General features: G+C 35.9%; 2 protein-coding genes across 2 annotated transcripts in view; one reads left to right on the top strand and one right to left on the bottom strand.

The window, feature by feature from the left end:
• Positions 1-3342, top strand: part of stab2 (stabilin 2) — a 27464-nt gene extending 24122 nt beyond the window's left edge. The window contains exons 62-68 of the mRNA XM_059505020.1: positions 31-196; positions 281-387; positions 474-590; positions 1373-1522; positions 1617-1865; positions 2145-2252; positions 2493-3342. Coding sequence (XP_059361003.1) covers positions 31-196; positions 281-387; positions 474-590; positions 1373-1522; positions 1617-1865; positions 2145-2252; positions 2493-2552 — 957 coding nt within the window. The 3' untranslated portion in view covers positions 2553-3342. The remainder of the gene's footprint in view (positions 1-30; positions 197-280; positions 388-473; positions 591-1372; positions 1523-1616; positions 1866-2144; positions 2253-2492) is intronic.
• On the bottom strand, positions 3051-21382 carry LOC132098811 (liprin-beta-1-like). The gene is made up of 25 exons (XM_059505021.1): positions 21185-21382; positions 16158-16239; positions 15211-15416; positions 14563-14652; positions 14273-14386; positions 14025-14135; positions 13281-13394; positions 12743-12860; positions 11919-11980; positions 11476-11560; positions 10155-10237; positions 9785-9858; positions 9358-9409; positions 6757-6916; positions 6497-6626; positions 6286-6417; positions 6041-6191; positions 5789-5900; positions 5585-5673; positions 4790-4909; positions 4573-4698; positions 4298-4486; positions 4002-4151; positions 3796-3861; positions 3051-3710 (listed from the first exon to the last, which is right to left on the bottom strand). Exons 2-25 carry the CDS (start codon positions 16219-16221, stop codon positions 3633-3635), a joined length of 2676 nt encoding a protein of 891 aa, XP_059361004.1. The 5' UTR covers positions 16222-16239; positions 21185-21382; the 3' UTR covers positions 3051-3632.
• Positions 21383-26713: the final 5331 nt, after the last annotated feature.

Here is a 26713-nt window from a genome sequence, read left to right on the forward strand (position 1 = left end):
GGTGTCTTTTCTGTAATGTTTGTCCTGCAGGCTGGTTATAACTTGTGCGCAGCAGGCTGGCTTGACAGAGCGAGGGTAGCGTATCCCATGAGCTTCTCTAACCCTAAATGTGGCTTTGGACACGTGGGGATTGTGGACTATGGTGTCCGCAATAACTTGAGTGAGACGTGGGACACATTCTGTTATAGAGTGAAAGGTAAAAGTCATCATGGGATATTTGTGAAGCTGTGTGTATACAAGATGGGGCAATTTGGGTTTAGATGGTTTGTGTGTGTTTCAGATGTGAAGTGTGAGTGTAAAACTGGCTACATTGGTGACGGATACTCCTGTATAGGAAACTTGCTGCAGGTTCTCTCATCCAGACCAACCCTGTCTAACTTCCTGTCTGTGAGTAGAGCTTGTTTGTTTCATTGTTTGTTTTTTGTTAAAGCATCGAAATGATTTTATAGATTTTTTTTTTTTTTTTTTTTTAGCAAATCCTGAATTACTCCACTTCAGCATCAGGAAAGAAGTTTGTGAATCGCCTAAGTAACATCACCATCCAGTCCACTCTGTTCGCACCTGATAATGATGGTCTCTTTAGCAATCAGGTGACACCCACATCCACCTTTTATACTTTTACATTTTGCTGCCATTTATTTTCAATTCAAAGTATTTTTAAATATAAAGTGTTTTTTCTTTTTCTTTAATCTTATGGTAACCCCACTGATGCATGACTTGTTCAACAGTGGACATTCTATTTTATAGAGAAAAATATTTGGTGTGATATTATAAAGACAACTTGTTATTGTTAAAATTAAATAATTGGCTTTTATACTGACACTATGCTGAAGCCAAACAAATTATTAAAATATTATCTTTAAAATATTTACTTCGTATTAAGCTGTCAACATTTTTTTGATACACTAACATTCAAAAGTAAAAAAAAAAAAAAATGTAAGTTGAAATTAATTAAACAGTATAATATTTTTGTGGAAGCTGTTTTTTGTTAGGATACTTTGAGTAAAACATAAAGAAACTGCATTATTTAAAATATATATTTCGTCTTTACTGTCACCTTACATCCATTTTATTTCTCTGGTGCTAATTAAAAGTGTTAATTTCTTTAAAAAAAAAGTAATGATCCCAAACTTTTGAAAAGTAGTGTACAAATAAAAATAAATGTTTTCAAATTCAGATTTATTTGTAAAGCAATTTTCACAATAAATACTGAATCATTCCAAAGCAGCATATTAAAACAAAATTGTATGAAATAATTTATAAATACTGTAAGTAAACATATTAACTTTAACAGTACAAAAAATAATCTAGGACCTAGTTGGAAAACCCCTATATTGGCCCCCTTGGTTAATGACCCTTTTGTGTTCAACAGACTTTAAGTGGCAGAGACATAGAGCACCACCTACTGGATGGGAGGGCTTTAGTACTGCAGGCACTTATTAATATCACTCATGTCCGAACACGACTTGGACACAGCCTGACCATCACAGGTGTGCCTGATCTCCAGAACCCTCAAACAATGGTGAGGATGCAAATTTACTTCCATTTATATCAAATCATTTGAGTCACATGGATAAACGTGTTTAATCTGCTTGGCGTAACTCTCATCTTCATAGACTTCTTCGGGATACATCAACGACCGTTATGTCATGGACTCCGACATTTTGGCATCCAATGGGTTCATCCATGTTCTGCAGGGCCCATTGAAAGCACCTCCGCCTCCACCTCCATCCATCCATCCGGCTCATAAGGCTGGGATGGGCATCGGCGTCCTGGGGCTCATCATCCTCATCGTAGGAGCTGGATTTGTGGGATACAATTTCTACACACATAAAACAAAGCCATTCCAGTTCCATTATTTCAAGGTATCTTGTTTGTGTTCACCTTTCTGTATTAGGGCTGTCAAAGTTCACATTAGTGGATTAATAATTTAGCAATAATTTTTTTTATAATTAAAAACGAATGTAGAAATGTATTCTACTGAATGTCGTGCACACAAATTGCCAAATGCAGGAATTACAGAAATGATTTTGTCAATACGATTTTTTTGTGATTCAATAATTGAATCTACTGACAGCCGTGTTATATACACTTTATTTTTTTCTATATGTGGTGTGTTTATACATAATTTATTATATTTTTAGGATGATGAAGATGTGAACCCATCAGAATCCAGTCCAAACATCACTAATCCTGTATATGAATCTTTCCCTGCCACAAAAGAACAAGCTCCAGCGGTCAGCGAGTCAAATGTAAGAGAAACAGCTTTTTTTTACCCACCTGACACACAACTTTATTTTTATTGAAAATTTTTGGGGAACCAAAAATTGCTAACTTGGTAGAAGCTTGTTATAGTTGCTTAAATGCTTAGAATTTGTATTGTCCTACAAGACTTATTTTACATTATACCAACCTTCCCTATAATATTTCATTGAACTAATGTGTTCAAATTGAAGTACATTAGAGTGGATCTGTTTTGTCTTTTGTAAAAGGAAGAAGACAAGCATCAAGTGATTTCCAGTGGATCCTATGACCTCCTCCAGGACAGCTGAAATCAGCACATCAAGCATAAACTACAGAATTATTTGAATCCTCTCTTTAGCAGAGCAGTGGGACATTCTGCTGCAGTTCTCTTTGAGAACAGAAGAGGATGCTGTGAACATGTCACAGTGATGGGACAGTGGAACACGAACTCTAGACTGAGAAATCAATCTGAATTCACTGAGATTGTGTATGCCTTTTTTTTTTTTTTTTTGGACAAGCAATTAATTGCATGTGTAAATGTTTTGAATTTGGTTACCAGCAGTCTCTAAATTCTGTTGCACTAGAGGCATTAATAAATGCCCAGCATACAATGTTTTCAATAACTGCCCTGCTCAAAGCACAAATTAAATGAAAAAGAGATACAAATTGTGATGGTTGTGAGGTCTACATATCTATTTTTATGCATAAGTCTTGTGGAGGTGCAATCTTTGACACATATGACATGCTTAATTATCCAAATCACCTTAAAGTACATGCACCTGAAAATCATTTTCGGTTTAAAAAAAAAAAAAAAAAATTTATAGATTCACAGATGATGATAATCTTACATTTGAATAAACCTAAGACAAACTAATATGCATAGTCTAAAAACAGGATTTGGAAAAAAAAAATTTTAGTTTTAATTGAATTTCTTTGACTTACACATGCATAAAACAGTACATGGTTTTCACTGATATGGTTATAGCAACAATAACAATATCCAGACTTCACAGGGAAAGAAAATATTTCCCTCCCAATAAAATTACATAAACATCCCACCATAAGAAAAAAAAAAAAGATAAACATGAAGCAAATGGTCATATAAGAATAGCCTGGGATATAAAAGAAAGACTAAACTGCAATTTTGATTTGTCATCTTTGGTTTTAGCTTGGTGCAAACACATAAATACGGTTGTTGTTTTTTTCATATACTGCAAATCCTAAATAAATAATGATCTTTTCATTGAATTAATATGTTATGGCATCTATGGTGTAATTTGAGTTTCACTGTGAGTGGAGCCTCCTGCTTTCATTGTAAAATCAGTCACTTTCAGTTTCTCAAATTTCACAGTTGCAGACTTAAGTGACGGTTGTCATTTTTAAATGTCTCAGTCGACATCTGTGACACTGGTTTCAGGTGAAAGCGAGGACGCTTCCCTGAAGAACTCATCCTCTTTTAGCATGCTCTGGAGAACACAGGAGAAACTGAGGTAAGGACGAGAGACACCACAGTAGATACAGTACAGCAGGAATATTATGTGGTTGTCTTACAGTCAGGTTGTTGATTCCCTCCGAGAATGCACCGATCTGTCTCACTGTGCCCTCAGAGTCCTCCATCTGCACAGAGAATAACAACATCTTATAAACAATTTAACAATAACATCCAACTATGTACAGAAAACGTATTAAAAACTGACAATTAAAATACGATTCACAATTTAGCTGCATTACATCCTAGTCTGCAGAGCTGCCTGTACCTGCTCCAGCTGATCCTCATATATGCAAAGGACTTTATGGAAACTGCTGCTCTGAGGCATCTGCACATCCATGGGGCAAACATACTCTTCCATCTCCTCCTGTCGCTTCCGCCTCATTGTCCCAAAACTTCCAAACGACAGACGTCTTGGCTAAAAGCAGGAGAGGATGGTAAAGGAAAAGAAGAAACTTTATCAGCATACTGTTATTGTACGTTAATAAACAGCTGTTTACTGTTGTATTTCAAACATTAGTGACATTCAAGGTCCCAAAGGCATGCTTGCACACAGTTACTTGCCTTAACTTTAGCTGTGGCTGTCAGGAAAGTGTAATCTGGGTTTTCGAGATACTCCTGCTTCAGTCTTTGTGCCTCTGAGCCAATCAGAAGATGGAAGTTGTTTGCAAGGTGACGTCTCAACAGAGTTTTATTTGGTGGGATGTTAAGAAGCAGAGCCATTGTTTCAACATTGAAGCGTGGCTCTAAAACCTGAGAAAGGCAAGTAAAAAAAAAAAAAAAAAAAGGAAAATAATAAGTAAATGCACTGTGAATTTGAACTTATTTCCTGCATGTACCATTAGGCCTCCGTGGACTCCACTTCCTCTCAGGTTGGGTGCGTACTCTGCTAGATCCACTGAACGAAGCCACTCCATCACTCTGTGATTGGTCCACTGACAGATTTCTGCTGGCGTGGGATTGTTCTAATCAAAGGGCCAAAAATAAAGCAAAAATTCAAGTCTGTTTCAAAGTGAGTGGAGTTAAGTGTGGTAGCATAATGACAGGTTGTGCTACCTCAGTCGGTCGGCGGCGGAGGCAGCTGGGGTCATAGCAGTTAATACGTAGCACCTGAATGGCCCTCTTAATACTGAGATGGTGAAGCACACTGCCCACTTTCAGTCCCAACAGGTCATCCTAACCAAAGAGATGTAGAAACCTCAACCTTAGAAATGTTTTCATCAAGAATATTTAGATTCTTGAAAACCTAATCATCACATTGGAATGATTTCTGAAGGATCATGCGAGACTGAAGACTTGAATAATTGTTGCTCAAAATTTAGCATTGCCATTATTGGAATAAATTGCATTTTAAAATATATTACATTTACATTTTGTCAATTAGCAGACGCTTTTAAAGCGTCTCCAAAGCGACTTACAAATGAGCACAATGGAAGCAATCAAAAACAACAAAAGAGCGATGATATATAAGTGCTATAACAAGTCTCAGTTAGCTTAAACGCAGTACACGTAGCAAGGGCTTTTAAATAATATAATAAATAAAAAGAAAACAGATAGAATAGAAAAATAATACAGCAAGCTAGTGTTAGAGGTCTTTTTTTATAATTGTATAATAAATGAAAAGAAAATAGAATACAAAAAGATTAGAAAGGTAGTTCAATTTTTTTTTTTGTAGAATAGAATAGTGTAGAATAGTGAGTGCTAAATTTAGAGGGTCAAATAAAGATGGAAGAGATGGGTTTTAAGCCGATTCTTGAAGATATTATATTAAATTAAAATGAATTACTATATTAAAATGCATTGTTATATTTAAATTATAATAATATTAGTATTCATTTATTAGATACCTACCAGAGTCATATAGTGAAGCATGCGCCCATCCACTCTGCCCTCGTCAAACTGAGATTTATACTGAGGTAGGCCGATGTCATCCAGCCATCCTTTGAGATAATTACATTAATCTAATTGGTACTCGCACTCTTAAATAAAATGTTATAAGTGCATCCCTAGTTTTACATCTATCAGTCTTAAATAACATTCAACATTGTTACTTACGAGTAACCCAGTTGTAGTCCAGTTTACCCATGGCATCTTTCTCCTCTGAGCCCAGCGACTGAAGAGCCAGCTGCAGTTTCTTTCTATGTAGAGGATGCCTGATGCCCATTTCCTGAAGCGCAGAGAGAACCATCATACAGTACACAGAATAAACAAATATATAGTCTATATAGATAAGAAGAGCTTTGTGTAGCCTTTTCAACATGAAGATATGTTACACAAATTTGAGAAATGTGGGGCAGTTCAGGAGACCTTTTCCAATTCATGCTGAGACGCCTTCAATAAAGTCTGTCCAGAGCTGATCCATTGCTTCGCCTGGTTTACATACAAGCCCAGACCTTGGTTCTGTAGCCACTCGCACACTTGCTCTTTACTCCACCTGGAAAATGGGCTGTCCAGCTCACTGACAGACACATTTACAACATTACGATTTGTAGTGCTTGGGGGGGAAAAAAAGAAATAGATGAAAGAACTCTTAATAAACAAACTGCGTGTACTTGTTATTGCTTCGCTGCAGATCATGTGACCAGCCCAGTCTGGGTCCCGCTGTGGCTCGGACTCCCCCTCTCCTAAACTCTGACTCTGGAGAATCGTCCAGGTCAGAGGAGGTGGACTGACTTCTCTTCATCCTAATGATTATACAGTTTATATCTTCATCTTAATAATTACTGAAACGTATTAACTTATTAAGAAACACATTTAAAAGACCTTCCAAATAACTTCATGATCCCCTTCGATTTCTTCTTCCCTTCAGGTGAGTGTGTCGCCAATGCTTTTGTTTTCCGAGTTTGCACTCCGGCCAAATCCAAGTGCTCAGTTCCCTTACGCTCTCCTTCAACTGCCAATATATAACCAACAATCCATCGATAGGGTGAATCTTACAGCAAATTGGTAAGAAATGTGCATACTTCATCTCTGAAGTCTACTGTAATGTGAAAAAAAATATATAAGTGTTTGGCCTGACTTACCCAGATTGGGAGCGCTGCTTGTCATCTTGTTGCCTCTGATCTTGAAAAAGCCACGTCCAAAAGAGGAACGTGTTTTTTTAGAGCCAAAACTCTCATTCCCCAATGAGCTGGGCCGAGTCGGGGAGACTGATGGAGAGCCTCCATTTTTACTGGCTTCATCCTAAATTATAAAAAGCAAGTTTGCTGATCTTGGTTAAGATATTGCACATTTTGCTTTGAGAAACGATTGCCTCTAAAAACCTCCCAAGTTCTAATGAAAAACAAATGAGATGCTTCGTAATCAGCATCATTTATAATAAAAATTGCCCAGTGCAGCTATTTTATTGTAAATACAGCTCTTTGTCAGGCTCATGTTGATCTAATTTTACAATGAACTAGGTGTGTGCTGGACTGGGTGATGTGAAACGCTGCAGTGTTCGAATTGAGGCGGGGCTGGGGGGGTCCGGGACCCCCCATAAGCATCAAGGGACCCCCCATAAGGCCCAAAAAATGACCTTGGGGGGTCCCCTGGTTTTTCATTAAATATAAAAATAGAAACAATATTTGACATAGCCTTATCTATTTTTTATCAAAGCATTGCGCTGCCGCTCCCATAAAAAGCTACTTCAAATTAGATGTGCGTCTGAAAATACGCTCAAGTGCGCCACACACTGTTTTCTGAAGGAATTTACAGACTGCGGGCGCGAGCGACGTCGCTGTGTGATTGGCCGACAGAGTGATCCTTCATTATTATTTTACCTCACGATGACGATAAGATAATATTTATTTGTTTTATGATTGTTTGGTACACCTAATTTACTGCTACTGAATAAGTGTTTATCTTAGAATCGGACAGTTACTTTTATTATAATCTTGGTCTGTCAATAGTTGTTTTTTTTATGACGCTAGCTCACTATCGGATTGTTAGTTGTAAATTAGCCATCTAATGTAATTCTGAGAAAAAAGCTAGCATTGCACACATTCTGAATGAAAAATATTTTTTAATCTAGTAACCTTAAGGCCGCTTGTCCACCAAAGCGTTTTTCCCTGCAGCTAGCGTATTTTTTCAGTTGTTCTCAAAGGGAGTGCCGCGTTTTTTAAAACGCCATGAGCGTGCCAGGCGCTGAGCGTCTTATTCGCGCTGAGCGCTGAGCATTGGGCTTTATTTTCTCGCGCCGAGAGTTGAAGAATATTCAACTTTGGATAAAACGCTGCGCTCAACACTGTCACTTTCTAGTCAGCTGACCAATCAGAGTGCGGGCGGGCCAAATTACACACCAATCAACTGTCACAACTGTTATTTGTTACAACGACGTGTCAACAAGCGCAACAACGAGAAAAATGGAATATAAATTAATATTGCTGGTTTCTGAGCATCCAGAGCATTTCAGTCAGAAAAAAAAATGATTTACCAAATCAGATACAAGTAACAATTTAGTGGTTATTCTGTATCATAGCAACCAACGCGTCTTAACCACTGATCTATAATATAGATATCATATATAGATCACTGGTCTCAACTGAAAAAAAAACGCAGCCCACAAAAAGCGTTCTCAAGCGCTCACAGGTGGGCGTTTTCAGCTGCCTAAAAACGCTTTGGTTGACACAGGGCCTAACTGCTCAAAAACAGTTAATTTAATTAAGGACATTATTACTGAACATGTTCATCAGGTGAAGGCTTTTTTGTGTCAACGATGACAAAGCAGGGTTGCTAACTCTCACAAATTGTGCATGAGACACACATGCATTGATTATTACGCCGAAGACAAACATGCAGATCAACCGTTTTTGTTATGAATTGTATCCTATTTTCCGTTATTATGTATAGCCTAATACAATTAGTGTAGTATTTAAGGTTAAATGGAGAAAAGGGTTTTAAATTCAATGCAAAAAGGCAAATTAATGCAAGAAAATACTGCATTTAACCCAAGAAAAGTAAGTACAGTAGTCCTATTCATGTGAATTGATAGTGAATCAAGAGATCGAAATTGATTAATGGTCATCAGCATCGTAATCGTATCAAATTCGTTCTATTTTTCACCCTCTTGTAGAAACACTAATGTGATGAAACATATATTTAATGTAGTCTCTCATTCACCACTATAGAAGTTTTCCCAACTATGACAACTTCCGCTAGAAAATATGAAAGGGTTATGTAACTACATTCAAGATAAACTTTTTTTTTTAATGAAATAAAATGCATATATGTGCACTGTTCAAAGTATATAGATTTTTATTTAATTTTACATATAGTAAATGCTCAGCTGCAAAAACATGTTCTGAAACACACAAAGTAAATTAAATTCACAAGTAAAGTAAATGAAATTATATTATTATATGAAATAAATAAATACAAATATATATTATTAGTTTTTTGTTTTGTTGTTGTTTTTTTGGGTGGGGTGGGGGGTACCCCCCAAGAGCTTTGACACAATTCGTACACTGAAACGCTGTAAAGGGAGCCATTGTGCTTACAGGAGAACAGCGGCATTATTGTGTGCAAGTGGAGATTTTAACCGACAGGGGGTGCCAGAAAGCTAAACATGCAAAGTCTCCAACTTTTTTTACAGGATCTTATTAACATAACTAGTTCATAATTTCTCATATAGATTAAGTTGGTACCTCATTATTGCTTGTCAAACGAGACCTTCCAGGCTGCTGTACTTTAGAGACACTGAAAAAGCAGAATGGAAGAAATCAAATCGGTCACAAATTTAATAATGCAATAATTTATAATAAAAGTGTACAATAAAAGGCACAAATCCCATGATCTTCAGGGAGAAGTTGAGTTGTAAGATGATGAATTCTAGCTGAAAAATATATTTTTATCTAAAATATATTTTTTCATTAATTTATTCAATTTTTAAGGCCTATTTTGTAAACTACTCATGGAAAGTGCCTGAAAATCAATACAGATTTGAACATAGTACGTTTAAGCAATTTTTTTTTATCTCTACTTAGTTCCCCAATCATGAAACATGCTTGAATATCAATATATCTTTGTATGAACATGGTTTAAATAACAAACGTCCAGAGTAAGTAAACAGACCTGTCAGTGGTCTCAGCTGCAGGTTTGTGTATGGTCACTTCAGGGAGCAGCTCTGAACATGGAATGAGCTGAGGCTATACAGTATGAGAAACAACAACAACACTGATGGATGTGAGTATGCAAGAGAACAGTATTTTTCCTGAGTCAGATTTCAATGAACAAGAGGAGCAGGCAGTGACTGGTCGGAAATCACAGGATGCTGCTCCCAAACAAAAACACGTTTGACATTACACAAAAAAAGGGGTTATGGTTAAATTGTTATTCTCTGTCAGACCAACACAATGAAAGTACTGCAAGGAGGGAGTCTAAAAGGAAGTCTGAGGAACATCCTGTGTACATAAACTGTGTGTGTGTGTAAGACCCTTCATACTTCATCAGTTTCCTCTGTGCCTCCTGTGGAGAACATCTCGGTGTCACACAGGCCTTCTCTTGTGTCCTCGGCTCTGGGTTTGTCTGGGAAAACAGCACAAGTCATAAGACAGGATAAATCAGCCGAGCTATTAGACTGGGATGTGGACAAAAGCTCTCTGGAAAATTTCTTTAAGATCAAAATAATATTGTGTCTACATTTCATAAAGACACCAGGAAAAACAGACACAAGTGGTACTGATTAAGCAATGAATGTCATTTAAAGGGGTGGTTCGGGATTTTTGACATCGGACCTCATTTTTTAAGTCAGCCTGGTTGTTATTCATCAGTGGAGACATTTAAAAAAAAAAATTATCCAGTCCTTATATTTGGATAGTTGGCCGATGCTAGGCTAGCGCGAGTCAATGGGTATATGTTAGCCAGCCATTAAAAACCGTTTTACCCACTCCACAGTGCACCAAACGCAAATCAATTATAACACTAGACTATCGATGCAAAGGTCCGTTGAGAGAATAATGTTAGAAATCAAACTTACCTTTCATCTCAATGATCCTAAAGGAACTAGTTTCTCAGCCGCTGCGGAATTTTACTTTGCTCCGGCTCTACTTTGCTCTGCTTATGTGATGTTAGTGATAATCAGTGTGCCAGCGGCAGGTAAATACACTTGCGTCATGTGTGGACCGGCTCACTTGGTTGCCTAGGTAATCAATATCACTCCGCTGCTGCTGTCGACAAGGCTTATGATTACAGGGAACAAATTATAACTAATGCAATGTGATGAAAGGTAAGTTTGATTTCTAACATTATTCTATCAACGGACATTTGCATCGATAGTCTAGTGTTATAATTGATTTCCGTTTGGTGCACTGTGGAGCGGGTAAAACGGTTTTTAATGGCTGGCTAACATATACCCATTGACTCGCGCTAGCCTAGCATCGGCTATCTATCCAAATATAAACCCTGGATAATTAAAAAAAAAAAATGTCTCCACTAATGAATAACAACCAGGCTGACTTAAAAATGAGGTCCGATGTCAAAAATCACGAACCACCCCTTTAAATTATTACTAGCAACAAGTTACTAGTAAATGGTAACAGGAGATTCACCTACTAAAGATCAATGGTATTACATTATAGCAGAAAGGCTTGTATACTTATTATCAGAGGTTTTAAGAAAGTCAACAGGTTTCAAATTCATTTCAAGGAGATAATGTTTTTAACTGTTTATAGTGTGCCATTGTAATATGAGCATTAATGTAATGTAATATTAAGGAATTAATACATAAACAAAAGACAGAAATAAGTGTGCCCTGGACATCTCACCTTTTGATGCCTGCACAGACATCACCATATCCTGAACTCGCTTGTAACCGATCAGAGACTGCTGCAGCTCTTTTATCTTCAAATCCTAAAACGTTTCAGATTCAAACAATGTAAAGTTGAATATCAAATGAAATGCAAATCAATAATTAAATTACACTTAATTTTCTATTATTATGATTTAATACATTATAATATATATATATATATATATATATATATATATACACACACACACATATATAAATTGTCTGCATACTTGCTGAATAGAAGTATTAACTTGTTTTAAAAAACAAAAATCATTTTGGCCAGTTCTGTATATAATCTACCTACTTCTACTGTACATTCATACATTTAGGCAAATAATAAAAATTAGAAACTAATGTCTGTGAAATAATGTGTGTGCTGGCAGGTGGTTGATGTGATCAGGACATCATATTGTTTACCTTCTCTTCATTAGCTGCCTTCAAAGACTCAACAGCTCTTCTCATTCTCTGCACCTCCAAATCTGAACACACAATCCACAAAACACATTTTATAGCTTACAACATGCTAAACATTTCAGAACAAGACGGCCTTTGACAACATTTTGTCTCTGGAATCACTAAAATAAACACCTCAGAAGCTGCATACCCATCATGCTGGAAGTAAAGATGATTTGCAGAAAAGAATAAATATTGTGAGAGAATACAAGCACGTCTAGCAAATCTTATTTTTATAGTTATAAAAGCAGGGGAGTCTGCAGCCAAAATCAGGTCACCATCAATCAAAAAGCATGTCTAGACGTGTAATACAAACCTTATTATACCTCATACATTCCAACACAGTTTTTCTTGGGCTTACAGTGTGCTGTGATAGTTTCTCCTTCATTACACTCAAATGTTTTTGTTCCTGTGTCATGCATTTAATAGGGGATTTAATAAATGCAAAATGTGTCTGTGCGAGACTGCCTTTAGTCTAAACACAGAAGTCACCTTTTCCACTCATACACCATATTTATGCAACTCAGCATAAATAATGATAGTGGATACAAAAACACATTAACAGAGATGCCATGTAAAATATTGATAATTGGGTTTTTACATTTTAACAAGTTTTCAGGCACATATTTAATACTACAGTGCACCTATATACACAGAGAGATTGTTGTAAATATTTTATCTTACGTAATACATTTCTTAATTTTGCATTAAAATTACATTTTGAAACCACTAGTTAAATTTCAAATTGAAAAGTGCATAGTGTTGAAATAGCAGAATGCTCAGTGTACCGTTTTCTCTGTTTTGTAACTGTTCTGTTTTTGGGGCTTCTGGCGTGGCCTGGTCCTGAAGTCTTCTAAGTGCGTGTTCTCTCTCCTCCAACTGCTTTTGTAGTGATATCAGCTCCTCCTGACCAATAAAAATCATAATTAACAGCTCCCAGGACATTCCATAACTAAAAATAAGCTCCACATGTGCCAACCCCATATTAAATTAGCTCAAATTTACTTATCTAATGTAGCATTATTAAGAAAGTAATGTGCAACGCTGTTTCAAAGTATGTAGGAAACAAAACTGAGTGGCAGAAATACACACACACACAAAAAATAATTTAAGAGAAAGAGACAATTTTACATGAATCTGTCCAGCTATGTGAATTTGTCCAGCTTTGAGCATGTGGATAAATTTCATGAGCTTGGCACATTCCAGTGGCTAGTTTGAAGGTTAGAGTGAACTACACAAGGATTTCTCTGTGTGGTAAAGTGATTCACAGAAAAGTGCTTGGTGTTATACTTCACTGCTGTTAATCTTATGTTGTGTAATTATCACCTGACCATGAGGCACTCGTACTTTGGTAGAGTTAAGACTTCTCTCATAATCTAGTCTCTCATACTCCATAGAAGTCAACTGAAGGCGCATGTCTTTCACATCCTGATAAAGACCCTAAGGAGACAGACCATGATACAGTATCTATAAGTCAAAGAGCCAAGAAGAATTTTGTGACTTGAAATGCTAAATTGCTTTGAGTTTTGATGGATGAGTGGGCCAAAAAAAACAACAACCTCAAGGACACTAACAAAGTGGAAAAAACACTGAAACTGAGAACTTACAAGTATACTTAATATGAAATCTAAATCTCCATTAAACAGATGAAACCTAACCCATTCTTTTAGTCCGCTGTGGATTTCTGGTTTCTGAAAATGAAACTCCCTTTTGGGCTCATGCAAGTGAGAGACAGCTGAATGGGTGCAGTGTAGTCTGGACTCAAACAGGGCAAAAAAGCTTTATAACAGGAAATGGCTCTGGCACTAAGCATTTTGCTCTCACCCTCTGCTGGATAAAACTGGAAGCTTAAGCAGAAATGAATGTCACTATGGAAAGAATAGGGTGGTCAAACCATAATAGCCAGGATAAATTTCATTAAATGTTCAGATTGTCAATACAGTTCATTCTGTTCTGCATTCAGAGCACTTTTAAGGTTCTGATTAATGATGGAATACTGTAATTTATTAGGCTTGTGGGACTCTGTGTCCTATGAAATTCACAGTGATGGTGCAAACATGTGGTCCTTACCTCACTTTCTCTGCAATCACCTTCTGCAGCAGCTAGCTTTAATTTCAGACTTGATACTTCGGTCAGCAGTTCCAGTTTCTCAGTCTCTAACGCACTCCTGCTTACCAGCTCCTACACACAATTTACAAAAAATTTTCTGTTTTTCTGAGGGAATCTATTCCGTTAATACTGACCACTCTTACAACAATGTGTCTTAAATGCTGTGCACTTCTGTTATCGGACATAAGCTTATAAAAGAGACCACACACCTGTTGTAGTAACTCTTCTGTAGCATTCAGTTTCATGCGGTGTTCCTCAAGGCTTGAGTCTAGGTCCCTTATTTTTTCTCCTTGAACTTCCACCTGGTCTGTAAGAACGCTTACCTGGGAGATCATTAGAGTGGAAAGTTATCGAATTTGTGTGATGCGTGACATTTAGAACTACAATTGCTGAACTCAGACTGACAGCTAATAGGAAAGCAGAGGCACACAACTTTAAATCTAAAAAGAAAATCCCACACAAACCCATAAAGTCTTTTAACTTGTTTATGACAACACACCTGGAGCACTAGACATTCTTTGTCATTTTCCAAGCGAGAAAGTCGCTCCTGGTAGACCAAATCCCCTGCTGCAGATCCATGGCCATTGGTCTGGAAACATAAATAAATGCTTAAAGTGTTATATGTACTTTTAGTCAACATTAAACATTAACAGGCTCTAAACAATCAAAAAATGCAGTGAAATGAAATTAAAGACCAAATTCAGTCAAACGCCAGTGGGACCTGAAAAATAAAAATCACATGCTGCCATCAGGGAGTAATGTGGGGTTTGTACTGATGATACGTTGCACTAAGAGATGCATGTGCAAGGTTTTCACATTGTAAGATTTTGCTGCTCAGGAGTGAAAATTTCACAAAGCAAGTATGCTTCATGTTGAATATGGAAAAAGGGACTGGGGAGCTGAAATGTGCTTAATCCAGATGAATCATGACTGGAGTTAAATACGGAAAATGCAAAGGTAGAAATCTTACGTCAGACTTGCAGATATATACATAGTATGAAAAAATGTAAAAGATTTTGCATCAAACAGTTTACAAAATTAAGGCCAAAAGTGCAAATATTATTCTAAAAGAATAATTTTTAAAAATATATATATATATTCCTATAATAGCCTTTAAAAAACAAAAAATAAAATGAGGAAAACCCACCAGTTGGCCTTGTAGCCACTCAATCAGACCCTCAGCTGTGGTTTCGGACACCTGACTGCGTAGACTTTCTTTTTCCCCGGGATCCATCAGGTCCAACGCAGCCCTCAGGTCCTCCAAGAGATGCAGCACCCGAAGGCTGCCTAGGAAAGGCGACGTTGGTGACTGACAATCAAACAGGCCGTTGGTGAAGTTCATAGCCTTAGAACCTGAGGCAAGTGCGGGAATGAGAGTCAGTGAAGGGATTTAGGGATGAGTCAAATTGTTGGGTTCCGTGTACAATTCAATTGGTTGTAATAGTTCATAAACTTGATGGACTATTTCTATTGTGATATTTTTTGTAATTTTTGGAATGTGACTGTGTGGTTGTATTACCTAAAAAAGAAAAAAAAAAATGAGTACTGAGTGACTTTTTGGGTGACTTTTGTTGCTTTATCTACTTTGAGCACTATCCAAAACAAAACACAGGTTGGATGACTGTGACCGCACTGTTCGGATGGCTTACTGTCAGAAGATGTAAACAGTGGGATGTCCTCTGCCATAATTACAGAGTGAATAGAAAAACATAATCTTCAAGAGACTCACTCTTGGTCCAGGCAAAGACTTTCATTTTTCTCTGATGTGTCCCTGATGTTCCCAGAGATGGACAATAGTGTGGTCACATACTGAATATACATTAGATTTCATCAGTGCTGAAATAGTGGAAAAAGCTTGTAATGTTGCTCACTACGCATACTCTCAGATCTTACAAATCTGCAGAAACACTCAAGAGTGCAGATTTATTCTCCTTGCCAGTTTACGTAAGTGCATTGGCCTTAAGTTTTTTTTTTAAATAATTTGCCAATAAAAAAAAAAAAAAAGACTACTCTGTTGATGACTGTTTAAAGCTGCAAATGGTTAAAAAAAAGAATAATTGTTGTACACAGCATTTTTCATTTGTTTAGTTGTACCTGCAATGATGCCATCCATCTGCTCCAAAGCAGCTGCCAACATTTCACTGGCATCGCACATCATGATCACCTTTCAAGAAACCTGCAAATGTAGCATTTAAAGGTAAGCAAGGACACTGCTCTCTTTCTCTCTCCGAGAGTCATTAGTGGTGCATACATTAACCACCCATTTTAATTATTATTATTATTATTATAAAAATAAAAAACAATTAAAAAGTTAATCCCTCGTACTATATGCTATATGCTATATCTGATAACAACAATTATAATAAAATAGAAGAAAAAAAATCCTATCTAATGTTCTCTCTCCTGCATTGCACTATAATGTGATGCGTTTCTGTCCCTAACACAGAATGGGAGGACCTGTGTGTGGGATAATGGAATGATTCTCCCAGGATTTTTCTCCACTGGGCTTTGGAATGCTTGGAATTTCAGTCCTTCAAAACAAAGTCCCACAGGTTTCATGTCCAGTCTGTTAGTGCCACTGGCCTACAGCTCGACAGAAGCTTCCCTTCTCTGCACAAGAGGTTAGATCGTTGAATAATCTATTTCTAAATAAATGTATATTGGCAAGGCAAATTAAATCGAATAGTCGGATATGCCTCATTTATGAACATGTCAAAACATGCATAAGAAGCAGCTCAAATGTGCGTAAAGAAATCATACAACAATCCCAAACAGTATGCAGGACAGTGTTGTTATTGTTCATTAAAAATAAACATTAAAAATAGTTTGTGTTAAAGTCGAAATTACCAACTTAACAGAATTTTTTTTTTAGCTAAATATTAAAATTACTTACTAAATATATATATATAAAAAATTATAAAAAAGGGTATGGGGGGATACTAAAATGGAAATTTTAAAATAAGCTCATACAAAATATTAAGAAATATTTTATTTGTTTAGATACTACAAATAGTAAATTTAAAGAGACAAGCACAGAAACCAAAGTATGTTGCAGACATTTAACGGAGACCCTAAAGAATCATACCAACTTGTGGAAAATAATTATAATATTACTTGTGTTGTAATATGACATTTAATTTATTTAAACTTCATGTTTTAAATTCTAATAATTGTTCACATTAGTAATGGCATAGGTTAACTTCAGGCTTATAGGACAAGGGATGTGAAAACATAATACATGGGTCTCAAAATATGTTTTTTTTTTTATATTTTACTATTTTAATAGTTCCATTACATTATGATCTTAAAGGAATCTCAAAAAAAACAAAGATGCAATGCAATGGTAAAGACATCCTTCTGAATGTGTGTTTTACAGCTGTGCTATGAAGGGGAATGGAAACAAATTTTAAGTTTTACTATGCAAACTATCTAAAAATATCAAAGCTAAAACAATACAGAATAAATAATAGGGAAAATAAAAAACAAATAGCTCCATTGTTTGGTGGAGAACTAGTAAACCATACTGACCCATCAGAATATAGGATTACACTTCTGGTCACAAATACAAGTCAAAAATGGGGTAAAACGCTCCAAAAAATTACCTACTTAATTTTGTTACAGACTTCAAGAGAGCTGGGACTCTCAACAACTAACACAGAGGTCTTTGTTTGTCTGTTTACCACCAACCCCCAGAGAAAGAGCACAGAAACAAGCTACATTCTCATTCTAACACGAACCTATTCAATTAAGAACTTATCTGATCAATGAGGACTGCAGAAAGGGCTAGACTGCCTCATGTCACTTCACAGTATTTATGTAGCAAGAGGAGCAGGTATAATAGATTTTGTCAGGTCAATGAGTCCTTTTGTATACAACACTTGCTCAAAATTCACCATGTTGTGGACAGTAGCTTTTTCTAAGCAAATAAAAGCTGTTTTAGAGCCCCATGACTAAATCAAGCTTCTGACTACAAAACAAAACTCACTGATGAATGAATAAAAGAGCTAAAATAAGTTACAATCTACTGGATTTGATCTGACATTTGGATCCATTACCACCTGTGGAAACACTGGCCAAAATGGAGGTCCGCTCAGCTTGAAATTCAGGGCTTTTCCAGTTACTTTTGGCTAAAAGAAAACATTCTCCACATCCCTGAAAGGAAAAGGAGCTGTATCACTTCCTATGGGGGAAGCCCTGGATCTCTGGCAGTTTCTCCAAATAGTGCAAGGAGAAACTCTGAAAGTGAATATTTTTTTTTTTTGAGATTACAGCTTTAGAAGTGAAAAAAAAAAAAAAATTCAGGGATGTAATTTGACCAGTTTTAGATTATGAAATCAAAAATTACTTTTTTGACTCACAGATGCAATCTGAGAAATGAAGCTCAAGTATGATCACACATATTGTGTTTCCATCCACTCTGATGAGAACCAGCTCTGATCTGTTCCTTTCACGGATATTTAGATTTTCCATTTCACGAAGCCTGGATGTAAAATCATATGGATAAAGCGAGCCCCTCGTGATAATATGGAGTGATCTTTGGCTCCAAGCAAACTTTTGAACAATATTTTCCAGTAGTAAATGCAGGAGATTTTAATCAGTCGCAAATGGACTGAGGAATTGCTTTCCATTTGGAAAGAGGCGAAACAACTGGTTGACTTAATTGGCTGTAGTACTAAAAGTTTTGTCTCAGCCAGAGGCCCTTTGCTTACCATGCACCAATTGCTCCATGACCCAGATGACCAGCTCCATCAAGAACCTCCCCCCCTTCTCCCAGATTCCTGAAAAACTCCTCCAGATGTGTGCTCCCTCTCACATACCTTCACAATCAGCTCTTCCTCTAAACACAGATATCATTAACCCACAACCCCCCCAGGCCAAAGAACTGTCAACCCCCTCGTGCAAATTAATTAATGTGTTTTACTAGCAAATATACAATAAATCAGCAGACTGCATATTCCCTTAAAGGGCTGTTAACCAAAGCACTGTAGGAGGGACGCTCGTGACTGACTGGCTTGGTGCCCAGACAGGCCTAGGAGTACAAAGGTAGAAGTTATTTACATACTCTGACATTTGCCAGATGTGGAGATAGGGGATGGAGTCAGGGTAGCCTGAAAGAAAAACAACCCGCTGCCCATGCCGTTATCCAGGCTGAACCTCGTCTGAAATACATCCAATCCCTCAGACGGATCGTGCTACTGAGCTATAGCTACCCTATACAAACACACAGATGTGACATAAATGTGGCCTTCTGCATTAAATCAGCTCATAGTGGCGAATTCCCATCCACTGTAATCATTAGGCAAGGATGTTGGAGTGTGCATAGAAAATACTTTCATTCAGTTACTGAATAAAATTAAAAGCATATCCCATGTTCTATTCCATGGTTTGATAGCAGCATACCTTTTGAGTGAGCGGTTGACTGATAAAGACCAGAGACACATCACTAACCGTTCATCATTGTTTCCCAACCATTAATGTGTAATGTACAGTACACCCACATTTTCATCAGTAAAGCCCTTAATCGACACAAACCAGACATGTGTTCTTATTCTATATGGGATGATTTAGCATTATCATTAATATTATTATAAATACAATTGACACTGGGGTGAAAAATTCATTCAACCAAAAGTATAAACTTTAAACATATTGCAAATATGCACACATTAAATATGTTGTATGATTTGAACAATCTAGATTATATTATTTGCTTAAATCTACTTTGTTTTATAGATTTAACTAAAATATATATATTATCCTTAATTGTACCAACAAGACATATTGCAAAAATAAAATGTTATATATAAATAACATTTACTTCTCCGTATTATATATATAGCCATCATTAAGTCTGTCTTGTGCACTTCAATAACTGTCTGGTTTGGCTCAGCTACAGAGTCAGTTATCAGAAGAGGAATGGTTCAGACTTCTGAAAGGATCATTGATGCCCACCAACTCTCCTACCTTCAAGAACTGTACACATCCAGAGTGAGGAAAAGGGCTCAGAATCCCTCCGGATCCCTCACACCCAAGTCATCTCATTTTTGAACTTTTGCCATCTGGTCGGCGCTACAGAGCACTGAACACCAGGACAGCCAGCACAAGAAAAGTTTCTTTCCAGGCAATCTACCTCATGAACAGTTAAAAACTCTCCCCATTGTGCAATAAAAATATGCAATTACAATTATATCTATTTGACATTACCCTACATCTTAGTCCACCCCAACATCTTATTCTATTCCATTTATAGAACACCTGTATATACAACCATGTGTCTATTTTGTCAAATTTAATATACATATGTGTATTCTGTGATGTATGTGATCACATGGCGGCCAACAGAGTTGCCTTTTTTCCCCCAATCACTCACAACAAATATACATAAACACCAAGATCTCAAAAACAAATGGCTGCACTGATAATGCTTTGATTCTGACATTTTGTAGCTTGCCTGTGGTTTCCTTAAATTAATAAAAGGAAACACGTGGCGTACAAGATAGGAAACATCTGACCCACACTTCAAGCCTGCATGGGAAATTTGGGGACCCAATTTGGGGTCTTATATTTGAGTAATAATAATATTAATAATAAGAATAATAATAAAATCCCTTATGTCATAGCCGACTTTTTCCCACTGTGAAAGGTTCAAACAGGGTAAGACAGTCCTTTTATTGTGCACACAGAGGCATATTTAGGATTTGTTCACACACAACCAAGAGTCACACCCAAAAGCAAATTCAGCTTCCACAAATCCACCAGCAAATGTGATATTCTCCAACAAAAATACATAATCAGGTTAACAAACCCTAAAATAGCATTAACTTGCAAAAAGTGCAAGATCTATTTAATCTGTTATAAACGTATAAAGATAGGGATTTGTACAAATGCATTAATTAGATGTGTTAAATTAATTTATTTTACATTTATTTCGTTTGTAGCTTATAATAAGGTAATAAAAAGAAGACGGAGAATGAGTAAACAAAAAAATAAAATAAAAAACAAGCACAGAAACATCATTCTATCATCTTTAAAACGCGTAAAGGACTCTCAGGTGTGACGTTAATAGAGATGCAGTGCATTATATTGTTAAATCGCTTTTTCAAATTTCGTAAATAGCTTACCTTATAATATAATGAGAGCCCTAACGTTATTTGAACTAATAAACTTCCTTCAGCAGATGTATGTCTCCGAAATCAACAGATATTCCCGAGGGTCCCTCATATTACTGTGTTCAAATGTAGTTAAACGTGTCTCCACCGAGTGCTGCGGCGGAACTTTTGGCTTCAAGCTGTGAGTTGTGCGTCCGAGTGCGCACGCGCCTGTTTAACCAATCACAACCACAAAACCATCCTCCGTTACCCAACAGAAGTAAAAACTTACACTTTACATACATGAGCCTTCAGTGTTCTGTTAAAAACTGATAACAGAGCGATAAAAAAAAAACTAATGTAAAAATAGAAATTGAATTAGTGGGAAGAATAGGAAAAAAAAAAAAACGGTTTGTCGTCCAGGTTACGTTAGGGTACTTGGTCAGGTATGGTTCTATAACAATAATAATCACAGCAAACTGTTCATGATGTATTTTCAATGTCTAAGAAAGTTTCTTGGATGTTATTATTCAAATCAAATTAAATTATTGTTGTTAAAAATTTAAGCAGGCGGCGTTATCACGTGGTGTTTGTTTATTTCTTCTGTTCAGTCTAAACTAATCAGCGTCGTTTTTGATTGCCCAGGACAATTTTTTATTTATATATATTTTTAAATTAAATATTAATTAATCAATATACACGTTTGTTATAAACAGATTGATATTTTTGGACTAAATAAAAAAAAATGAACATAAATGGCTTTTCCTCTAATGAGAGCTTTTAAATCCATTGTTTACTAATGTTTTGCTTTTTTATAATTGCATTAATAATTCATTATTAAATATACCATGCTAAGATAAAAAAAGGTTATACGATATTTGAATTAAGATGTTTACCTATTTCAATATGCTCAAACTAGTATTATAATATAATGTTAAGGCCTATATATTGCTTGTCGACGACAGTAATGAGAGTTACTAAAAAGGTTTCCAAAATGATATGGAGTCGTTTGCATTGTACAAGCTCCCGACAAACGGAGATATATATCGCCCTCTTGTGGATAATAATATAATATTTATTTTGCAGCTGAATATAAGTATATATTTCAATTAAAATATAATGTAAAAAATATTATGCATGTTCTAGTATACAGTGCCATCACATTTCAGATTGTATATCCTCATCTTACCCTATTGTTGTCCTCATTAACACATACATGTTATTTTCAAACACTTCTCACTAGATGGCAGGCAAATGCTAGAATTATTATTATTATTTTTTTTTTTACAATTGAAGTTTGATGAAACAGCTGTTTTTTCTTTCTTTCTGATTTATTGATTTATTTTTTTACATATAAAACTGCTATTGAAACTATTATTTACTATGGGATGATATCATAATTAAATATTTGTATTAGGTTGTTTAAGCATGACCCTCTATCACTAAAGTGTTTAAATAATGTTGTTTCAGGACAGACCCATGATTTCAGGATCTAAAGAGATTTGCTGGTTCATCTTTACAGTCTGTACCCAATGATTTATCACCTTAAGACGTTGAAAAACAGCACAAGAGAAGTTCCATTAACCTGTAATATCCGGTCTATTTTCTCTGCCTTTTGGATCGAGGCACTTCTGTGTCCATGGCAACCATGCTCATTGGGAATCATTTTAGTCCTTTTTCCTCAATGGCACAAACATTACACTTATTTTGCCCAACGAGGCAAGAGTTTGTACCCTACCTGGGTCAAGTTGTCACTCTTGGAAAAGTACAAAGTGTACTGGAGAATACGGGATAGAACTTATTCAAAGTTACTTCCCATGTGAATCCCAGCAATTTTGTGTGGGCAGAGGTATTGCTGAATTTAGCGCAAGTGAATAGAGGCATTGAAACCATTGACTCACTGTCCTAAGAACACAGAGGACGCTCATTACAGCAAACACCCCGCACCGAACCACCAACATAAAGGGGTTTTTATGCAATCATTTTTGCATCCAGGTGTTTCAGTCAGAGATGACCTTTGTTTATTTCATTTGCTGTGTATAAGGACACAGCATGTTAATTAACGAGAAGAAGACCAGCTATCTCTTTCTCTCGCCTGGGCGACTGCATGGTACCACTCACCTCTGTGCATGTAAGAATGTCATTTTCCAAGAAACAGAACACTTGTCCAATGCCTGTGATTAAAAATATACACACAAATATTCACACAGTGGGAATGAAGAACGTGCACAGAAGTAAAGTACACTGAAAGCAACAACTGATTTATTTGTGTATAAATTAAGCTATTAATAGCACTTTGTTTATTTCATTATTAATGTATTATTTTAAATAATTCAATTCAATATTCTGAAATTCTTCATCATATCACAGATGTTTCGATTTCCTTGTCCATTATTCACTCATGGTCCTGCACACTTTTGTTTTTCCTCTCTAAATACTCACTGCGAAGAAGCTTGAATGCTGAAGAAAGTTCTTAAAAAATAGATTATATTTAGAGGCATTTAAAATAAACTCCCATTGAAGCAATGACGTTATTTAGTCATCAATGGTCCTTGTTTGTCGTGAGCGTGCTGGGGTGGAACTGCTGATAATGATGACCGTATATACTTAATGGTCATTCAGAGTAGTTTTCAGATCCAGCTTGGTGTGAGTAAAGCAGTGACTCATGCATGGATTGGTCTGAACAGGATGTCACCACGGCAAATTTTAAAGCCTCAATATCTCTCTTTTTTTTGCATGTTTATTATTTATTTTTAAATTAAACTTCTACTGTCAATTAAAAGGATAGTTTACTCAAAAATAAAAATTTGCTGGAAATGTGCTCACCATATTCCATCCATCCAAGATGAAGACTGAGTTTGTTTCTTCATCAGAACAGATTTGGAAAAATTTTGCATTACACCTCTTGCTCACTAATGGATCCTCTGCAGTGAATGGGTGCCGTCAGATTGAGAGTCCAAACAGCTAATAAAAACAGTAATCCACAAGTAATCCACACGACTCCAGTCCATCAGTTAACATCTTGTGAAGTGAAAAGCTGTGTTTGTAAGAAATAACCCCAACATTAAGATGTTTTAATTTCTAAGACATTTCAGCTCTTTACAACCTTCACAAAGTAACCAAGCCTGGAATAAAGAAACAAGAAGTGCAGTATAAATTATATTCAGTCTCTCCATTTTCATATTTTTTTTTGGGGCGCTACAGCAAGCTAAAAATAATGATATATGCAGTGCACATCCCTGCTCTGTCAGGTCTACTATGCAGCTGAAGGGTAATAGCAAATCAGCTAATGTTTGAATAATGAAATTGAGAAGCTAAACCCTTCATGCTACATGAATACTGTACCCTTTCGTCTTACTGATGATAGCAAGATGATAGAAGTGTCCTTGTACAGTATGTAAAAAGCCATTTTATTTTGGGTGCACAAATAACACCAAGCAACAAGTATAACCAGACAGAGTTGTCTGTTGCTAACAACAACAAATACTCTCCGAGAACTCAAGAACATGTATGTTTATAATTATGTACTGCTATGGTTTAAAATAAAAAAGTTGTTAACAATAAAGCCATTATGATCTCAAACCAGTAATCAGTAGTTCAAATTTCTGAAATTCTAGGGACATAACAAGTATTGAGATGCACAATATATTTATTCATGCATGTTCAACCAAAAATCAACCTAAAACATGCATGTATCGTGAAAACTAAGAATAAATGTGTTGATAACAATGTGCATGTAAATTTTCCTTCTAAAACTGAAGCCTATGCTTTCTTAGTGATAACAAGCAATGCTGCTTCTTCTTTAGTGCCTTCAGTGCTAAATCCTCTTAACATTTTTTTCTTTATTCATACGTCTCCTTGATGTCTTTCATTAAAAACTGCATAATACTTTTGTGATAATAATGATTTGTCCTTTATAATAAATCAGTCTTTCGGACAGTCTGTCGTCTCTTCTGCTCTGCTACTTTGTGTGATTGCATTATTTCTGATGATGTGAATGAATAAATAATAGAATTGTCTACATACTTTTGATCCTTTATTCATTATCCACTTTTAACACTTTCAATATGTTTGTCTTGGAGTTAAACTGTAATTAAGTAACACCAGTCTGAGGAGAAACTCAATAAATTAAATGCATGAAATACAATCTTTCCTTGGAGCTTTTAAACACTGGCAATGAGACCCACTTATCTGCCTAATTAGCACATTGAAAATAAAATAAAACTGAAAGATACACACAACTGGAAAACATTAACACGCATTAATTAATCAAGTCATTTGCATGTAAATGAAAGGAATTTGATATCTTTGTATGGTGGTGTCTGCATCTGAGGGGGGTATTTGTGCTGTCTGCAAGGGCAAACCAAACCAAACCAAACCAAACCATATCACTCCTCATTTTCATTCAGCCTGAGTTATACAAACTCACTTTTCTGCAATGATAAATGTAATTATGCATACAGAAGGACTCGCATTAGGCCACCTGTTCCAATATCATATCACTCATTAGTCTCACATTGTGAGAGGTGCTGTAAATCATACAATCTAAGTGGCTGAAGAGGCGAGTAGAACTTACAGAGGTCTGTTGCACATGGACATGAGCTTGTTTACTAAGATGCATTCAACTGGATGGGTTTAAAAGCAGTTAATTTAAGGACAGTAAATGACACACAACATTGCAGCAAAACAATAATATATTGCTGCAATAAATCTCATATGAAAAATAACTTCATGATCCTGTTCTGTAAGAAATTTTTTTTTTCATAAATATGAATATGAATAAAAATGACAGTAAATACAGTAACAAATAGTGTGCATAAGTAATTAAATTTTCTCAAATAAAGACCAGGAAACACTAAATAGAAAGACCTACTGTCAAAATAAATGTCCCGCTTCGGCCACAACAGGAAAACATTTTGCCTTACATAATTATTAACCATGGCAAATATAATCGATGTATATATACAGGACTGAGCTTGGTGATATTATAGTAGTTGACCCATAACTTAAGGTATCCCACAATCCTGTGTGTTCAGTTTGGCAGTTGGTGGAAACAAAAACGTGTCTGAAGGAGCAACCCAAAAAAAATTCTACATTGTTTTTGGTGCTAATTCATCTTCAGATCTTTATATATATATATATATATATATATATATATATATATATATATATATATATATACATGATAATAATGATTTAAAATGGCAGTCCTGTGTGTGTGGTTTGACAGTTGTTCACTTGAAAGAGCAAATAATTTTTTGTTTTTTAAATTTTTTGATTAACACTCATATGTTCTACTGAAGTCAATTTATTTCAATAAACATTAGACCTCATTTATGGTTAGAGTAATACTTTCATACAAAAAAAAAAACTCCCTTGTTAATACATTTACTTAACTAAACCTTAAGTTTTGGACAGTGTTTTCATTGATGTTGGAGTCCAATTTCTATTCATACACATCACCCATTCACAAGCATCCAAATTAAAGGCCTTCTAACATTTGAAGAAGTTTTGTTTTTGTGCTTATGATCCTTACTCAGAATTGTTACCTTGAATGGCACG

Source organism: Carassius carassius, chromosome 22 (genome assembly GCF_963082965.1).
Source record: "Carassius carassius chromosome 22, fCarCar2.1, whole genome shotgun sequence".
NCBI lineage: Eukaryota > Metazoa > Chordata > Actinopteri > Cypriniformes > Cyprinidae > Carassius > Carassius carassius.